At 44.1% G+C, this 19,077-nt stretch overlaps 1 protein-coding gene across 1 annotated transcript; it reads left to right on the forward strand.

Moving 5' to 3' along the window:
- Window positions 1-1,303: 1,303 nt before the first annotated feature.
- LOC106605165 (D(2)-like dopamine receptor) lies at window positions 1,304-17,010 on the forward strand. Its single transcript, XM_045718392.2, has 6 exons — window positions 1,304-1,778; window positions 2,466-2,602; window positions 14,190-14,404; window positions 14,603-14,686; window positions 14,878-15,235; window positions 15,391-17,010. Exons 1-6 carry the CDS (start codon window positions 1,729-1,731, stop codon window positions 15,585-15,587), a joined length of 1,041 nt encoding a protein of 346 aa, XP_045574348.2. The 5' UTR covers window positions 1,304-1,728; the 3' UTR covers window positions 15,588-17,010.
- Window positions 17,011-19,077: the final 2,067 nt, after the last annotated feature.

Raw genomic sequence — 19,077 nt, forward strand, 5'->3', positions numbered from 1 at the left:
ATTTCAAAGAACCTTTTTTTGCTTTGTCATTATGGGGCATTGTGTGTAGATTGAGGGGGGAAAAACGATTTAATATATTTTAGATTAAGGCTGTAATGTAACAAAATGTGAAAAAAAAGTCAAGTCTTAATATTTACCGAATGCACTGTACATGTGCTTATACAGCATAGTATAGACTAAGTTATGACCTGATGTAGGTTAGTAAGATGATATGCTTCTGATGTAGGTTATGTTCTTCTGATGTAATAATATGTTGTCATTCTCCTGTCTCCTACAGAAGACGAGTCTGTGGGATCCATTTTAGAATGAGGCTGTAATGTAACAAAATGTGGAAAAATTCAAGAGGCCTGAATACTTTCAGAATGCGCTAAATGTAGGCTGGTGTAGGTATGTAGGGTAATTTAGAGGGTCAGGGAGGGAGCTTTAGATCTCTCCCTTTATGTATCTCAAAGCCAATCTGAAACATTGGATGGTAGAGGTGCTGTGGTTAGTTAGAGAAATGGGCTTAAGGTGGAATAAAACTGCCAATCGAATGAAGAATACCACTGTAATTCACGTAAAGTAGAAACATATGGTAGATGCTTTTATCCAAAGCGACTGATGCGTAGTAACAACAAAGACATTTGATATGTGTGGCCCATGTGGGAATCAAATCCACAACTGATATTGAAAGCGCAATGCTCCAATCTATTGAGCCATCGGCACCGCACCAGCTAATCACATCTCTTACAGGATGTAAAACTCCAATCTGCATTGAGCTGAGATAGTTGACAATTGTACATAAATCTACTCTGTGTTGTGTAAATACAAGGTACAGAGTTGTAGAGCTTTGTGTGTCAAATTGTGAGTTATAACGCTTGATGTTATTAGTCTCTCTTGTTACTTTTCCAGACTCTTCCAGACACACTTGTCCAGAGGAGCATGATGACTACTTTCCCCAATGAGACAGATGAGACAGGCTTCTCCTCCCTCTCTCCTTCATACCCCCCCTCCCTCACACCGTCCATCTCCCTCACATCCAACCCTTCCTCTTCCTTCGCCTTCTCCCTCTCCACCTCCTCCTCCCCTCTGTCCAACTGCTCCAGCTCTCCATCGCCCTCCTCCCCTCCCTATAACTTCTACGCCGTGCTGCTTGTGCTGCTTATCTTCTGCGTGGTGTTCGGCAACATGCTAGTTTGTGTGGCGGTGTCGCGCGAGCGCGCCCTCCAGACTACCACCAACTACCTCATCGTCTCCCTGGCCGTGTCCGACCTGCTGCTGGCCACCCTGGTCATGCCCTGGGGCGTCTACCTGGAGGTGGGTGGGTAGGTGTGTGTGGAGGTGGGTGTGTGTGGGTTTGTACGTGTTTCTATCCATCTGGCAGCCAGTGCTTTTCTGTCTCTCACATTTGTCTGTCTCGTTCCATGTCTTTACCTTCTAGTCTCTCTACACTAGTTAATTCGTAGGTGTTTCAAAAGCCCTCTTGGTTGATGTCAAGGTAGCATGATCAATAACAGAAGCTACAGTTGGTTCCCATCAACAGTTTCTTGTTGATCTGAATCTGTCTTTGTGCTGTAGCACTGTCTTTGTTCTCCTTTCCTCCGGTCTATAATTCATAAGCATAACTTCGTCCCAAAGGGCACCCTATTCCCTATGTAGTGCACTAATACTGTATGTGTCCGTTCCTAGGTGGTAGGGGAGTGGCGCTTCAGTCTCATCCACTGTGACATCCTCCTGACCCTGGACGTTATGATGTGTACTGCCAGCATCCTCAACCTCTGTGCCATCAGCATCGACAGGTACTCACTTTCTCTATCTATCTACAGTATCTCTCTCTATATACTGTATCTGTCTGTCTGTCTCGCTCTTTCTCACTCTCCTCTCATCACTCTCTTCTCACACTCCAAAATCCGGATTGATTTCATAGTGCCCTTGCAGCAAAAAAAAAACGTATTTGAAGGTGATGGTAATGTGTCCTGATGGGAAATGTATTTTTTATGGCTATCTTTTCGGGTAGCCTCCTCACTTCTCAAGTATCATTATCTTCTTAACATGAGCTTATTTTGTCCAACCAAACCCATACCCTTTTAAAACCGTTGAAAGAAATTGACAATTTCAGCAGCCTCAATACTTGTAGCCTTGTTTGTACTTTTGTAGACTGAATCCCTCTAAATGTGAAGCCATATCTCAGGGCTTAGTGTGGGTACTGTTCTTTGTTTGTGTCTGTCCCTGACCACCAACCCTATGGAGGGATGACAGTCTCCTCTCCTCACAACAGGCTTTCTATGGAGGACTCTTAGATTGGTTTGTAACGCTGCTGCACTGTGAAACTGACTTGGAGAGCTTTTTCTTGTGTTTGCCTGGTGAATGAGAGGACAATGCAACTTAACTCAGTGTGGGCAGTGGTGGACAAGGTGTTCGTGTGCATGCGTGGTTGTTTGTGCGTGTGTGTAGGTGTTAGCTCTAAATACAGCATGTGTGTGCAGGTACACGGCGGTGGCGATGCCCATGCTGTATAACACCAGATACAGCTCCAGGAGGAGGGTGGCTCTGATGATTGCTGTTGTGTGGTTCCTCTCCTTCGCCATCTCCTGCCCTCTGCTGTTTGGACTCAACAACACAGGTCTGTCTGTCTCTGTCTGTTTCGATCTCTGTCTGTTTCTGTCTTTCTCTCCTTTTCTCTGTCTCTTTCACTGTCTCTTTATCCCCCTCTTTCTCAGTGACCACATTTACATGCACACCAATATCCCATTATTATTCGGGATACTCAAGTATTCTGTTTTTGAGTTGACGCATATAAACGTCATATTCCGTTTAAAACAACCCGAAAAAGCTTGTATCCAGGTAATGAGAAACCCGGATAAGATGCCTGGGATATGCTGATATGCCCCAGAAGACTAAATAAAGTAATGCTCACCAGAATAATGTCTTACATTGATAGAATGAATGCATTAGTAATCTAGTTAACACCTGGAAAGTTGTCTGTTTTGTTTAGGGATCGGGGAGAAAATGCAATAACTACAAAACAGTGGAAAGATTGGTCCTGTGCAAAATGTCCAAATGTCATCAGTTTGACCGGTTTTAAGGAAATTTAAAGCTGAGAAAAAGACATTTCTGATAAGACTTTAGTTTGTCTTGGGTGGATATTTTATGTGGTTGAAATACTGTCTGCTCCCGTAAGTGTCAAAGATAACACATTACATGCGTATTCGCATTTTCTCAAGAGATGCTTAAAGAAATCTATCTCCACTCCTGTTCCTGAGATCAAATTTTACATTTGTATAATTTCAATGCAAGAAATGCATAATTATGCAGGAGTTAATGATATTATGCTACATGTGAGTGGTCATAGGCCTTCCATCAAATCAAATTGACTTAATAGGGTTAAGAAAATATTTACTAAATAAACTAAAGTAAAAAAAGGTAACACAATAATAAGGCTATATACAGGGGATACCGGTACCGAGACAATGTGCGGAGGTACAGATTAGTCGAGGTAATTGAGGTAATTTGTAAATGTGCTGTAGGTAGGGGTAAAGTGACTATGCATAGATAATAAACAGCGAGTAGCAGCAGTGTAAAAGCAAAGAGGGGTGGTGTCAATGCAAATAGTCCAGGCGGCCATTTGATTAATTGTTCAGCGGTCTTATGGCTTTGGGGAAGAATCTGTTAATTTTGGACCTAGACTTGCTGTAGACTCCCCATTGATGTGAATGGGGACGTGTTCGGCCTTCCTTTTCCTGTAGTCCATGATCAGCTCCTTTTGTCCGTATTGGCTGTCTCATTGTTGTCAGTGATCAGGCCTACCACCATTGTGTCGTCAGCAAACTTAATGATGGTGTTGGAGTCGTGCTTGGCCACACAGTCATGGGTGAACAGGGAGTACAGGAGGGAACTAAGCACCAACCACTGAGTGGCCCCGGTGTTGAGGATCAGCATGGCAGATGTGTTGTTGCTTACACTTACCACCTGGCTGCGGCCCGTCAGGAAGTCCAGGATCCAGTTGCAGAGGGAGGTGTTTAGTCCCAAGGTCCCTAGTTTAGTGATGATCTTTGTGGGCACTATGGTGTTGAACACTGAGCTGTAGTCAATGAACAGCATTCTCACATAGGTGTTTATTTTGTCCAGATGGGAAAGGCCAGTGTGGAGTGCAATTGAGATTGTGTCATCTGCGGATCTGTTGGGGTGGTATGCAAATTGTTGATGGGTCTAGGGTTTCCAGGATGATGTTGTTGATGTGAGCCATGACCAGCCTTTCAAACCACTTCATGGCTACCGACGTGAGTGCTACGGGGCAGTAGTCATTTAGGTAGGTTACCTTTGTGTTTTGGGGCACAGGAACTATGGTGGTCTGCTTGAAACATGTAGGTTTTACAGACTCGGTCAGGGAGAGGTTGAAAATGTCAGTGAAGACACTTCCTGGTAATCCATCTGGCCCCGCACCCTTGTGAATACTGTGGCCTGTTTAAAGATCTTACATCAGCTATGGAGGGGTGCTCTCATGCATGGTACAGTGTTGCTTGCCTCAAAGCAAGCATAAAAGGCATTTAGCCCGTCTTGTAGGCTTACGTCACTGGGCAGCTCTTGGCTGGGTTTCCCTTTGTAGTCCGTAATAGCAGGTACCACCCCAAAGCCGTAAACACGGACACCCTCTTAGATATCATCCTAACCAACTTGCCCTCTAAATACACCTCTGCTGTTTTCAACCAAGATCTCAGCGATCACTGCCTCATTGCCTGCATCCGTAATGGGTCACTGTCAAACGCTCCCTGAAACACTTCAGCGAGCAGGCCTTTCTAATCGACCTGGCCCGGGTATCCTGGAAGGATATTGACCTCATCCCTTCAGTAGAGGATGCCTGGTTATTTTTTTAAAATGCCTTCCTCACCATCTTAAATTAGCGTGCCCCATTCAAGAAATTTAGAACCAGGAACAGATATAGCCCTTGGTTCTCTCCAGACCTGACTGCCCTTAACCAACACAAAAACATTATGTGGCGTTCTGCATTAGCATTGAACAGCCCCCGTGATATGCAACTTTTCAGGGAAGTTAGAAACCAATATACACAGGCAGTTAGAAAAGCCAAGGCTAGCTTTTTCAAGCAGAGATTTGCTTCCTGCAACACAAACTCAAAAAAATTCAGGGACACTGTAAAGTCCATGGAGAATAAGAGCACCTCCTCCCAGCTGCCCACTGCACTGAGGATAGGAAACTCTGTCACCACCGATAAATCCACTATAATTGAGAATTTCGATAAGAATTTTTCTACAGCTGGCCATGCTTTCCACCTGGCTACTCCTACCCCGGTCAACAGCACTGCACCCCCCACAGCAAATCGCCCAAGCCTTCCCCATTTCTCCTTCACCCAAATCCAGTCAGCTGATGTTCTGAAAGAGCTGCAAAATCTGGACTCCTACAAATCAGCCGGGCTAGACAATCTGGACCCTTTCTTTCAAAAATGATCTGGCGAAATTGTTGCAACCCCTATTACTAGCCTGTTCAACCTCTCTTTCGTGTCGTCTGAGATTCCCAAAGATTGGAAAGCAGCTGCGGTCATCCCCCTCTTCAAAGGGGGACACACTCTTGACCCAAACTGCTACAGACCTATATATATCCTACCCTGCCTCTCTAAAGTCTTCGAAAGCCAAGTCAACAATGATCACCGACCATTTCGAATCCCACCGCACCTTCTACGCTATGCAATCTGGTTTCAGAGCTGGTCATGGGTGCACCTCAGCCACACTCAAGGTCCTAAACGATATCATAACCGCCATCGATAAGAAACAATACTGTGCAGCCGTATTCATTGACCTGGCCAAGGCTTTCGACTCTGTCAATCACCACATCCTCATCGGCAGACTCAACAGCCTTGGTTTCTCAAATGATTGCCTCGCCTGGTTCACCAACTACTTCTCTGATAGAGTTCAATGTGTCAAATCGGAGGGCCTGTTGTCCGGGCCTCTGGCAGTCTCTATGGGGGTGCCACAGGGTTCAATTCTTGTGCCGACTCTTTTCTCTGTATACATCAATGATGTCGCTCTTGCTGCTGGTGAGTCTCTGATCCACCTCTACGCAGACGACACCATTCTGTATACTTCTGGCCCTTCTTTGGACACTGTGTTAACTACCCTCCAGACGAGCTTCAATGCCATACAACTCTCCTTCCGTGGCCTCCAACTGCTCTTAAATACAAGTAAAACTAAATGCATGCTCTTCAACCGATCGCTGCCTGCACCTGCCCGCCCGTCCAGCATCACTACTCTGGATGGTTCTGACTTAGAATATGTGGACAACTACAAATACCTAGGTGTCTGACTGTAAACTCTCCTTACAGACTCACATCAAACATCTCCAATCCAAAGTTAAATCTAGAATTGGCTTCCTATTTCGCAACAAAGCATCTTTCACTCATGCTGCCAAACATACCCTCATAAAACTGACCATCCTACCGATCCTCGACTTCGGTGATGTCATTTACAAAATAGCCTCCAATACTCTAGTCAATAAATTGGATGCAGTCTATCACAGTGCCATCCGTTTTGTCACCAAAGCCCCATATACTACCCACCACTGTGACCTGTACGCTCTCGTTGGTTGGCCCTCGCTACATACTCGTCGCCAAACCCACTGGCTCCAGGTCATCTAAAAGACCCTGCTAGGTAATGTTCCCCCTTATCTCAGCTCACTGGTGTTGTGGAAAATTGTCTTAAGAACATAATACTTTTACAAGAACTTGTGAATTCAATATAGACTTTAATACAGAGTAGCAAAGCCGAGCCCTTCCATGGAAGGACCCTACCACACACGCAACAGGGCCGAGCCCCTCCATGAAAAAGACTCAATTCTCATATTACAGAGTCCTATCTTTATATGATTCTGTCTTTGCATAACGTATAGAGTCCCCTCCCTCTATATGAAAATAGCTTCCCTTGACCTTTCTTTACCATTATCTCTCCATATCCGTTGTTGCTTGTTAACGCCCACATCCGACAGCTGTATAGATTATAATGCTAGCAGGGCCTCCTCATGTGGTTTCTCTGTACTTCTTTGTCTGGCTATCTTGAGTATTTGGGCCCTTTCTGCATAACTCAAGTCTGGTTGTCAGGTCGCTGTGCCTCCCACCGTGGCCTGTTGCTCTATCAGAACCAGATGTCTTCTTCTCCCCCTATAGCCAAAATATTTATGTTCTTTCCCCCTCAGCACATCTTCTTATCTCCCACACTGGTCACCATAGCAGCCACCCACCTGTAGCACGCGCTCCAGCAGGTATATCTCTCTGGTCACCCCCAAAGCCAATTCCTCCTTCGGCCACCTCTCCTTCCAGTTCTCTGCTGCCAATGACTGGAACGAACTACAAAAATCTCTAAAACTGAAAACACTTATCTCCCTCACTAGCTTTAAGCACCAGCTGTCAGAGCAGCTCACAGATTACTGCACCTGTACATAGCCCATCTATAATTTAGCCCAAACAACTACCTCTTCCCCTACTGTATTTATTTATTTATTTTGCTCCTTTGCACCCCATTATTTCTATTTCTACTTTGCACTTTCTTCCACTGCAAATCTACCATTCCAGTGTTTTACTTGCTATATTGTATTTACTTTGCCACCATGGCCTTTTTGCCTTTACCTCCCTTATCTCACCTCATTTGCTCACTTTGTATATAGACTTATTTTTCTACTATATTATTGACTGTATGTTTGTTTTACTCCATGTGTAACTCTGTGTTGTTGTATGTGTCGAACTGCTTTGCTTTATCTTGGCCAGGTCGCAATTGTAAATGAGAACTTGTTCTCAACTTGCCTACCTGGTTAAATAAAGGTGAAATAAAAAAATAAATAAAAATAGTTGGCATGCCCTGCCACATCCTACGAGCGTAAGAGCTGGTGTAGTAGGATTCAATCTAAGTCCTGTATTGATGCTTTGCCTGTTTGATGGGTCTTCTGCGGGCATAGCGGGATTTCTTATAAGCGTCCGGATTAGTGTCCTGCGCTTTGAAAGCAGCAGCTCTAGCCTTTAGCATGGTGCAGATGTTGCCTGTAATCCATGGCTTCTGGTTGGATAATGTATGTACGGTCACTGTGGGGATGACTTGTCGATGCACTTATTGATGAAGCCGGTGACTGAGGTAGTATACTCCTTCTTTGCCATTGGATGAGTCCCGGAACATATTCCAGTCTGTGCTAGCAAAACAGTCCTGTAGCGTAGCGAGTCACTTGTACTTCCTGCTTTAGTTTATGCTTGTAAGCAGGAATCAGGAGGATATAATTATGGTCAGATTTGCCAAATGGAGGGGGAGTGAGAGCTTTGTACGCGTCTCTATGTGTGGAGTAAATGTGGTCTAGAGTTTTTTTCCCTCTGATTGCACATTTGACATGCTGGTAGAAAGTAGATGAAATGGATTTAACCCTTGTGTAATCTTAACGTTCTGTATACTCCCCTTGTCCTAAGGGTAAAAAATGACTCGCCTTCACTTTACCCCTAAAATAAAGCAGCTTAATTGAATTTTAAACCCCAAATCTATTTTGCATGAAGAAACAACCTGCCATTCATCAAACTTTGAATATCTGGGTTTTCCCTCTTCACAATGCAGAAAGACTGCATTTAATCAGTGGACACCACTCATTTTTATTACAACACACCTGTCATAATTGTTTTCTTTACTAAAGTAGAGGAATTTTATTATTATTATTGCTAAAGGTACTGCATAGGTGTAAACATTTTTTAAAAAATGTTTGCAAGAGAGCACTTGTATAGCTTACGAAAGTAGTAGAAATGTGCAGAAAGTCGTTTTGAACGCGTTTTATTGAAGGGAAGCAATAACAGTCTTGAACTTTTTTGGCAACATAGTGATATATTCTTATATACTGTACAATGAGGAATCCAACTACAAAATACTAGTCTTCCATTTTTTTTTACCATTGCCCCCACCCACAAGGTGTATAAACAACAACAATAAATAAGAATAAAATAAGATAATAGATACAAAACAAAAACGTTAATTAGCACATGTAGGACAGTATGCAAGTGTGTGTGCATGGACTTTGCAGATGTATTTCTCACATGTGCAGCACATTAGTATTTGTTTTACAGTCCTTCTTTGGGGGGTAGACGTGGCATCTCCTCCTCTTGCCTGCCTCAGCTGCAGCCTCAGGTGGATCAGGACAAGATTCAGCCCCCTGAACAGCTTTCACAAGCGCTGCAGAGGTTGCTGTCAGGCCACTTTTCTCTCTGTAATTGATTATGGTGACTTGTTGTATATGCATGCAACCTCCTCCGTCTTACAGAGACGACTCTGTTATCATGCATCCTTGCGCTTTATTACGAATGCCAAGTCACTCACCCACCATTGCACATTTTACCAAATGGTAGGTTGGACCTCACTTTATATGCACAGAAAGTTACATTTGTATGTGTTCATCTACTAAACCCTTTTGGGTAAACTCCCTCTTTACCTCTAGTCTGGTCTCCTTCACCACCAGCAGTTACCATACCCGGTCTACTAGGTGGTTGCTACTTAAAGTCCCAGGACATTCACAGTATTAGGTAAGAATGCATTCTCTTCTTGTGCACCAGACGCATGGAATAATCTATAGTCCATGCTTCATCTAGATATGTTAGTGCCACTGAATGAATTAAAAATATTGATGGGAGACTCTGTTACAGAGTAGTGTAAATGCTTTTTTTAGGCTGGATCATGTTATTGTATTGTTGTATGTTTTAATTATGTAATGTATTGATTGGGGCGGCAGGTAGCCTAGTGGTTGGAGCGTTGGACTAGTAGCCGAAAGGTTGCAAGATTGAATCCCTGAGCTGACAAGGTGAAAATCTCTCGTTCTGCCCCTGAACAAGGCAGTTAAACAACTTTTCCTAGGCCATCATTGAAAATAAGAATTAGTTCTTAACTGACTTGCCTAGTTAAATAAAGGTAAAACATTTTTTTTGCTGCCTTCTTGGCCAGGTCTCCCTTGAAAAAGAGACACTGCGTCTCAATGGGCTTTTCCTGGTTAAATAAAGGTTAAATTTAAAAAATGGAAGATGACCAGGGGCCAGCGGCAGTCATCCTCCTGCAGCTGTAAATTCCAATCACCTTGTCCAGGTAGTCCACTCCTCCTTTGTTGTGGTTGTAGTCCAGGATGATGGCTGGCTTCCTGTCCTCACGATCACTGATCGCAGCCGTTTTGTGCAGTGTGCTCAGTAGGACCACTTTCTTGTTCCTCTTGGGAGGTAAGAAACTAGAGTGGTGGTGGGGATGAAGGCAAACTTTGATGAGAAGGCCTCTCTCCCCTTTGTTGCGAGGAGTGCAGGGGGGAACTCAGGCTTGTTCTTTCTAACTGTGCCAACCATGGTGATCTTCCTCTTCAGGAGCTGCTGGCTGAGTTCAATCAGTAGCACACATAATCTCAATTTCTCATTGTGTGTGTGTTTTTGTGGTGTAAGTAATTTTATAACTTCCGGGTCAAAAATTACCCTAAGACCATCTTTGTACCCTGGTGGTGTACAGCTTTCATGGAAATATGATCAAAGGCGATGTTTCACTTTTTCTAATGTTGGTGTCACTCTAGGAAAAGTTCTCAAAGTACAAGTTGAAAAAATATCAATTAGGGGGTTTTCTCTGCTGTTAAACATAGTGGCGGGTCATTTTTGACCCTTAACTTAACCCTTGTGTTGTCTTTTCTTGCATTAAGTCCCCGGCCACTAGGAGTGCCGCTTCTAGATGAGCATTGTCTTGTTTGCCTATGGCCTTATACAGCTTGTTGAGTGCGGTCTCAGTGCCAGCATCGGTTTGTGGTGGTAAATAGACAGCGATGAAAAATATAGATGATAAACTCTCTTGATAGGTAGTGTGGTCTACAGCTTATCATGAGGTACTCTACCTCAGGCAAGCAATACCTCAAGACTTCCTTAATATTAGACATTGCGCACCAGCTGTTATTGAAAAATAGACACACAACACCACCCCTCGTCTTATCGGAGGTAGCTGTTCTGTCTTGCCGATGCATGGAAAACCCAGCCAACTGTATATTTTCCGTGTCGTCGTTCAGCCACGACTTGGTGAAACTAAGATATTACTGTTTTAATGTGCCGTTGGTAGAATGGTCTCGGAACGGAGCTCATCCAGTTTATTCTCTAGTGATTGCTCATTGGCCAATAGAACGGATGGTAAAGGTGGGGTTACTCACTCGCTGACGAATTCTCACAAGGCACCCGGATCTGCGCCTCCTGTATCTCTGTCTTTTCTTCATGCGAATAACGGAGATTTGGGCCTGGTCTGGGAGCAACAGTATACCCTTTGTTTCACCCATTAAATAAAAAATCTTTGTCCAGTTCGAGGTGAGTAATCGCTGTTCTGATATCCAGAAGCTCTTTTCTGTCATAAGAAACGGTAGCAGAAACATTATTTACAAAATAAGTTACAAACAGTGCAAAAAAGCACACAAAATAGCACGATTGGTTAGGAGCCCGTAAAACCGCAGTCATCCCCTCCGGTGCCATTGTTCATCAGTGTCCATATTTCAGATACTGTTCCATTTAACCCATATAATTAAATTATGAATATTCTGTTTATTCATGGATGCAGGGATACTCATGAGCTGGATATCAAAGGTGCATGTAAACAGCTTATCTGGAATAAGACCTTAAGCGGGATATGAGCTAATATCCAGAAAACTTTGAACGTAGTCAATGACTCTAGGCCGAGGCTACAAAAACGTTATTTTTGCCCCTGTCCCGCCCCTCCTTAAACTTCTTTCACAAATCTAAGGATCTGAATCATGTTCTGCGCATGTTATTTTACACTCATTCACATTTCTCTCTTTACTCACCCTCTTCTGAATCCTCAACCAATTTGATCGATATGAGGATATGTCTCTGCCTCATATTTCCGAACAGCTGCAATTTGAATGAAAGTTCCCACAAAAATATAAAGGCAAAAGCCTTCTCTGTCTGTTGTAACGGATATTGCCATAGCACAAGCAAGAAGCAGTCTTCACATTGGATTAGGGCAAAACAAATAGCATTTTGTGTGATGTAATCTTTATAGTTTAGTTGCCATATACTGTAGACAGCAGTCTGCCTCCTGTTTAAAAAAAAATTCCGATGATGATGAAAAAATAGTATGAAATTGCTAATGATAGCCTGTCTGTCTTGTTTGTTTGATATACTGTGTGGGCTACATATAGCTTGCCTAAATAGCTTCATGTACTGTAACTGCCCTCCTGAAAAAATTAGGAATTGTTTGACTACCTCCTTGTCTCATGCTTATGTTTGCAATAGCCTACTGTTACAACAGACAAAGAACTACGTTTGTTCGAACTGTTTTGTGTACAAGCGCAGAGTCAGAGTGACTGAGCAGCAGCTTAAAGGAGGTAGACTAGTGGATCCCGCATGCACAGAAATCTCCATATTTTTTTGCAACAGCAAGTCGAGTTCCAGGAAATCCAGAACCACAGCCACTCCAATGAATCTATTCAATGCAATCACAAATGCACTAGTCTCATTTACTCATTCAGTCTAGGAGAGACATAAACATGGCATGGGAAGTCACACGTGAAGAAACCCACACTCCTTTTGTTATTAGCTATGTAGAATAACCATTGCAATCTTCCAGTCCATCTGTTGTAAGCCTGGAAGATTGCAGCCCTACTGGATATCTGGGTATCACCAGTTGGTGAGAGACAAAATTAATAATTAGTTGGATAGGCTTACATCTGTTTAGTCATGATGCCCAGTTATTTCTTGAACTGCATTGTTGGTTAAGGGCTTGTAACTAAGCATTTCACGGTAAAGTCTACACTTGTTGTATTCGGCGCATGTGACAAATTTGATTTGCAGTAACTGCAATCACTAAGAACACCATGCATGCACACACACACACACACACTACTGCTTACTAACAGCTTTCAGCTCTGTATGCTTTAATAATAGTCAACACGCGTTTCAATGAAAGAGGGACTCGTTGATTGGCCTGTCGGTCGACATCCACAATACAGAATGTTTACCTGTGATGCGGGTGTCATTTTAAGTCGGAGGACGTGCCCATTATCACGTTTCGCTCAAGGCGGCATTTTGATTTGAAAAATGTTTGCGTGGTCTCGTCGGAGCGGTAGCTCGTGCGAAAACAAGCAAACTGAGGTTTGGAACATAAGCTCCTACCTTGAGGACGGGGCTGAAGAGAGTACTGCTTTCATATGCAAAGGCTGCACAGCTTGATGCAACTGAATGGCAACAACCACTTGAGCTGGAGTGGCCAACACTAAAAGCCAATTTATGCTTGATCTGAAAAATGTGGTCGCAGGCTTCGTTATGGAGGGTGTGACGCAATTGCGGAGCATCTGGAGGCATGCAGAGGCCAAATCAAGCTCCATTCCGCATGTCCGTGTGCCTCTCAAATTCTGTAACAATTCGAAGGGCTCAATATAGCTCCACATTGACATGATTAGTTGACTGTAGCTGAAGGCGAGAGTTCTTGTATAAACACAAACTCACTTTCTTGACAACATCCTTCACAACAGCTCTGTGCTGCTCGGCAAAGCGCAAGAAGTATAAATGCCCTGACTTCTGTAGAGGCCATATCACAGTAAATGCTCTACGGCCACTGCAGATGTCGGATTGACCATGCAGCGCCTTTAATCCGCATGTTAACATTCAGTAACCTTTTGAGAGCGCCTCTAGCCTTTGAACACATTGCTGGGAAAACAAGAAATGATGTGGCGCTCAGGGTCATCATGTGTCCTATAGAAAGGCTATGGTTATACTGTATATGGGGAAGCTTGAGTTTATTGCATTGGACCTACCACCTAAACATCCAATTCAACAGAAAGGCAGTATTTAAGGCAGTGCAGCATATAGTCATTTGCTAGCAACTGTAGTGTGTTATGCTATAGGCTGTGGCCTGGCCTTATAAGAAGCAGATTTTAAATGCCTTTCAGATGTTGTATCCAGCTTGAATATGGAGAGAAAAAGCCATTGTCAAATGCTTATGTACCTGTCTTCTCTGGAGCTAAACCAGGCATTTACTTGGTTGCCACACCATTACAGAGTGGACTTAGCCAAAGATGTCAACGCTGTTAAATATGTCAATCTGACCTGAACTGTAGAGGAAAACTTCTCTCTTGCCTTAACATGCACTTCCTCCCACCTGTCCCAACTCCCAAACAACATCTCTGTGTTTCTATCCACCTATTCTCATCCCCTTTTACTCCATCAGCCAGTCGGGAGGAGACCAAGTGTGCCTTCGCTGATCCGTCCTTCGTGGTCTACTCATCCGTGGCCTCCTTCTACGTTCCTTTCATCGTGACCCTGCTGGTGTACGCCCAAATCTGTGTAGTGCTACGGAGGCGGGGCCGACGCACCGTGCCCCGCAGACACGGCCTGCACCCACAGGGAGGAGGCAAGACGGGGGAGGGCCACAGGCACAGGAAGGTTCATGATTAGTCAATCAATCTATCAATCAACTAATCAGCCAGTCATCAATCAATTAACCCCATAAAACAGCCAGCCAATAAATCAGAGGCAGGATGAGGAAGTCAAAAAAGCTTGATTTTTAGAAGACAGTAGGTCCAAAAGCAAGCATCTTTGATTTTCTATCCCTCAGTCTTTTCTCTCCCTTCATCCTCTCAGAATAAGTGTACCCACCCCGAGGATGTGAAGCTGTGCACTCTGATCATGAGGCCCCCCACCAGCGCCCCCCAACGCAAGAAAGTGGTAAGTCGCTGGAACACTGTGAGCCACTGCACAGGGGAACTACTGTGACCATAAAGTTGGATTCCGAAAACTCCTATAACATGAGCCTTAGATTTGAACTACAGCACATATCTCTCACTGTTTCCTCTCTCTATTTGTCCCTCCCTTCCCATCTTTTCTTCCTGTCCCCCCCCCCCCCCCCCCCCCATTAGACGTTAGTGAAGGAGGCGGTGGTGCACCCCCTGGATGAGGAACCTGTGGGGCGTGGTTTCCTGTCCCAGTTAGACCAGAGCCTCCCCCCACCTCCCCCCCCTCCCCCCTCTGGACGAGCCACCAAGGTCTCCCTTTCTATCTCGGTGGCGCCTGCGCCCTTCCTGTCCCCGTCGGTGGCACCACGCTCCGCCCTCGTACCCCGCCGTGCCACCTTCGAGGACGGCATGAGTGGCCGCGAGCGATGGAGGGAGCGCAATGCAGACAGGGAGAAGGGAGCGATGGCGAAGGAGAGGGTGAAAGGGACCCTGTCGCAGCAGAAGGAGAGGAAGGCGACCCAGATGCTGGCTATCGTGCTAGGTGAGAGAAACAGGAGGAGACAATGAGGGTGGCTGAATAGAGTGTTTCAGTCAGTCCCAATTCACTCCTTACCCCTTCCCCTTGGCCCTTCAATGTTTGATGATCTGAAGGGAAGGGGCAGAGACACCCTTTAATTCTCCTCTCTCCTCCATCAGGTGTGTTCATCATCTGCTGGCTGCCCTTCTTCCTGACCCACGTGCTGAAGGCCCACTGTGGCAGCTGCTGTATCTCCCCCTCCCTGTACAGTGCTGTCACCTGGCTGGGCTACCTAAACAGTGCCGTCAACCCCGTCATCTACACCACCTTCAACATCGAGTTCCGCAAGGCCTTCATCAAGATCCTAAACTGCTGAGTACAGGGAAGAAGAAGAGGAGGGGGGGAGAGTGGGAGGAAGGACAAGTGTGAAAAGTGTTTGAGTAGTGGAGAGAGGCAAAAAAAGGTCAGAGACTAGAAATAAACTAAAGGGAAAGAGAGAGGTGAAAACAAAGACAAGAAGGGAATGGAAGGAGAGATAGAGGGGGTAGAGAGAGGCGACGGAGAAGATAAAAAGGAGAATTTAAGAGGTCAAACAGAAGAGCAAGTGAATTAAGACAGAAATACCAAATCAAAAACAGCCTTGGGAATTATAAAGAGATGATGTACACATCTGTAAATATAAAACATAACAGGGGGAGAGAAATATTCTGAAGGTTCTATGGGAAGAGATGGGTTTCTCATGGGGTAGGGCACAAACGGTGGCAAAAGACAGACTACAGTGGCAGAAGACTGTCCCACTACGTACGAGGATGACGTGCGAGGATGACTAAGTAAATGTATTGCTCTCTGATACCGCTCTCGAATATACTGTCAAAGCGTCTGCAGACATTGTCCAGTTTTTACTCCGATACAGTTATTTACAGTTTGTAAATTACGTTAATTAAATTACAGAGGTAATCTTTTAAGGAGATACACAATCAATCTGCACCATCAAGCGCAATTTTTCGTCCCAGTGTAAACACGCCTATAAGAGATGTATTATATTAAGGACATGATGATGTTGGTGAAGATATGATGCCGGAATAACATGGTGAGCGACTAATCAAGGTTTGTTCATAAAGTATATGTATATATTGTTGTTTAGAGTTTGTTAATGTGAGCTCTGCTGTAAATTTCTGTATTACTGTTATTGTACAGATACATGTAACAAATGAGATTCTACTCATGTTAATGCTGGTCTATTTCAAGTTTGCTGTGGGTTAGGGTCAATTCAAATTGAAGTCAGTCAATTCTGGAAATGAAGACATTTTCCAATTGAATAATAACGCAGAAAAAAGTTGTATTTTCAATGACGACTTATTCAGCTGAGGAGAAGCTATTTCAAAAGTCTAGCCGTTTTTGTATTTTAAATTCAAATCACTTCCTGAATTGACTAACTTAATTTGAAATTGACCCCAACCCTGCTGTACTGGTCAAACAATAGACAGAAATTGACAAATTGGTTTTCAAAACTGTTTAAATACATTTGCTCTCTACGTTGATCTTTGGCTCTTCTCTCAGCACTTCTTTAATCCCTCTGGTGGTGAAGCAGTGTGGACGCTCCCTATGCTTGTCTGCCAACACCTGTCTGCTACAGTAACGTGAGAGGCCAAACAAATGCTGCTGATGTGAAACAGGACTCACACACACAGAGATAGTGGGTCAGTGTAAGTCGTGGTTAGGTCACTGTGACTGCATTGGTGCGTGCCCCCCATTGATAACTCCCGTCCCATCAATAAACATACGCAAACTGCCCCATATCTGTGTTTTTGTCATACTGTATGCAAACCAACCTAGGAGATCATATAAAATGAGAAGCCCTTCAAATACGAATGGATTTATTGTATATTTAACACATATAAGTATGTTTTCATTCAGTATACTGTGTATGTGTCTGTGCACCTCGGTAACTGAGTATCTGCGAGTGTGAATGACTTGGTACAGTATGCATTACCCTCTGTTAAACTCTGACCCTGGCTCACAATTATTCACATGCATATTTCATGATCCCCGATGACAAGAGTGCATAGATCTGTTACAGCCCTACCTTGTCCAGTACTGCTCGCACCTACCTACCTACCTCCAGAGGAGGAGAGAAAGATTAAGGAGAGGTAAAATGGTGTATCTCATGAGAGGAGAAGGAGAGGGATGATGGGGGTGCGATAATGAAACAATTAGGAAAGGAACAAGGTTGGGTACGGAAGGAGGAGTGCAAGTAGAAGAAGAGACAAAAGAGGAGCGGTCTGGCGAAAACAAACTGAAAAAGACCAAGCCTGTGATGATGCTTTTGACAGAATTGTTGCCACTATTTCAAGGATGTTTTTATTGTGACTTTGGAATTCCAACTTTGAGTGAAGGAGCAATAGATTAAGTTGAATAATCCCTGATGAAGTAGAGACGCACAGCTCTCTATGGCTTACATTCAGGTAAAATCAATTTATCTACACTTTTTTTTGTAAACAAAATGTCCTTGCCTAATCTACAATGAGTGGTATTTGATTGATTTCCCAGCAAGCTTCTAATTCCTTATAGCTCTATTATAGCAATTATGCTCTTTCTCGTAATTTTCTCTCATTCATGCACACAATTCTGTCGATTCAGAACCGACAGCACAAAACTTCTGGAGGACTTAATGTGTATACAGATATGTTAATACATCCTGTGTGTGCTTGTAAGGACAGAGATTGTGTCAAGATGTAAACATTCACACTTAAAACACATTGTACAGGTTCTTAAAAGCGTGTCTATATCTCTGCTGAAGGGCACCTGTCGTACCTCTGGTACCAATTCATCTGGGATAGGCCCAGAGCTCCCCTCTCTGGTCTGCTCTCCTGCCCAGCCTCATACCCTCTCTGCTGAATCCCACTCAGGGCAGACTCCCCCTGGTCAGATCCATCCACCACCTGTCACACGCCTCCAACCCCTACAGCATCGGTCTGCTATCACCCCCCTCGCCCAACCACTCCTCACACCACCCCCTCAGAAACTCCTATACCCAGACCTCACGAGTATAGATATGAAGGCCTCCATTTTCCTTCCACATTTATTTATTTTTATTTAACCTTTATTTAACCAGGTAGGCAAGTTGAGAACAAGTTCTCATTTACAATTGCGACCTGGCCAAGATAAAGCAAAGCAGTTCGACACATACAACAACACAGAGTTACACATGGAGTAAAACAAACATACAGTCAATAATACAGTAGAAAAATAAGTATATACAATGTGAGCAAATGAGGTGAGATAAGGGAGGTAAAGGCAAAAAGGCCATGGTGGCAAAGTAAATACAATATAGCAAGTAAAACACTGGAATGGTAGATTTGTAGTAGAAGAAAGTGCAAAGTAGAAATATAAATAATGGGGTGCAAAGGAGCAAAATAAATAAATACAGTAGGGGAAGAGGTAGTTGTTTGGGCTAAATTATAGATGGGCTATGTACAGGTGCAGTGATCTGTGAGCTGCTCTGACAGCTGGTGCTTAAAGCTAGTGAGGGAGATAAGTGTTTCCAGTTTCAGAGATTTTTGTAGTTCGTTCCAGTCATTGGCAGCAGAGAACTGGAAAGAGAGACGGCCAAAAGAGGAATTGGCTTTGGGGGTGACCAGAGAGATATACCTGCTGGAGCGCGTGCTACAGGTGGGTGCTGCTATGGTGACCAGTGAGCTGAGATAAGGGGGGACTTTACCTAGCAGGGTCTTGTAGATGACCTGGAGCCAGTGGGTTTGGCGACGAGTATGAAGCGAGGGCCAGCCAACGAGAGTGTACAGGTCGCAGTGGTGGGTAGTATATGGGGCTTTGGTGACAAAACGGATGGCACTGTGATAGACTGC

The sequence above is a fragment of the Salmo salar genome, chromosome 05 (assembly GCF_965601325.2).
Source record: "Salmo salar chromosome 05, fSalSal1, whole genome shotgun sequence".
In the NCBI taxonomy this organism is placed as follows: Eukaryota; Metazoa; Chordata; class Actinopteri; order Salmoniformes; family Salmonidae; genus Salmo; species Salmo salar.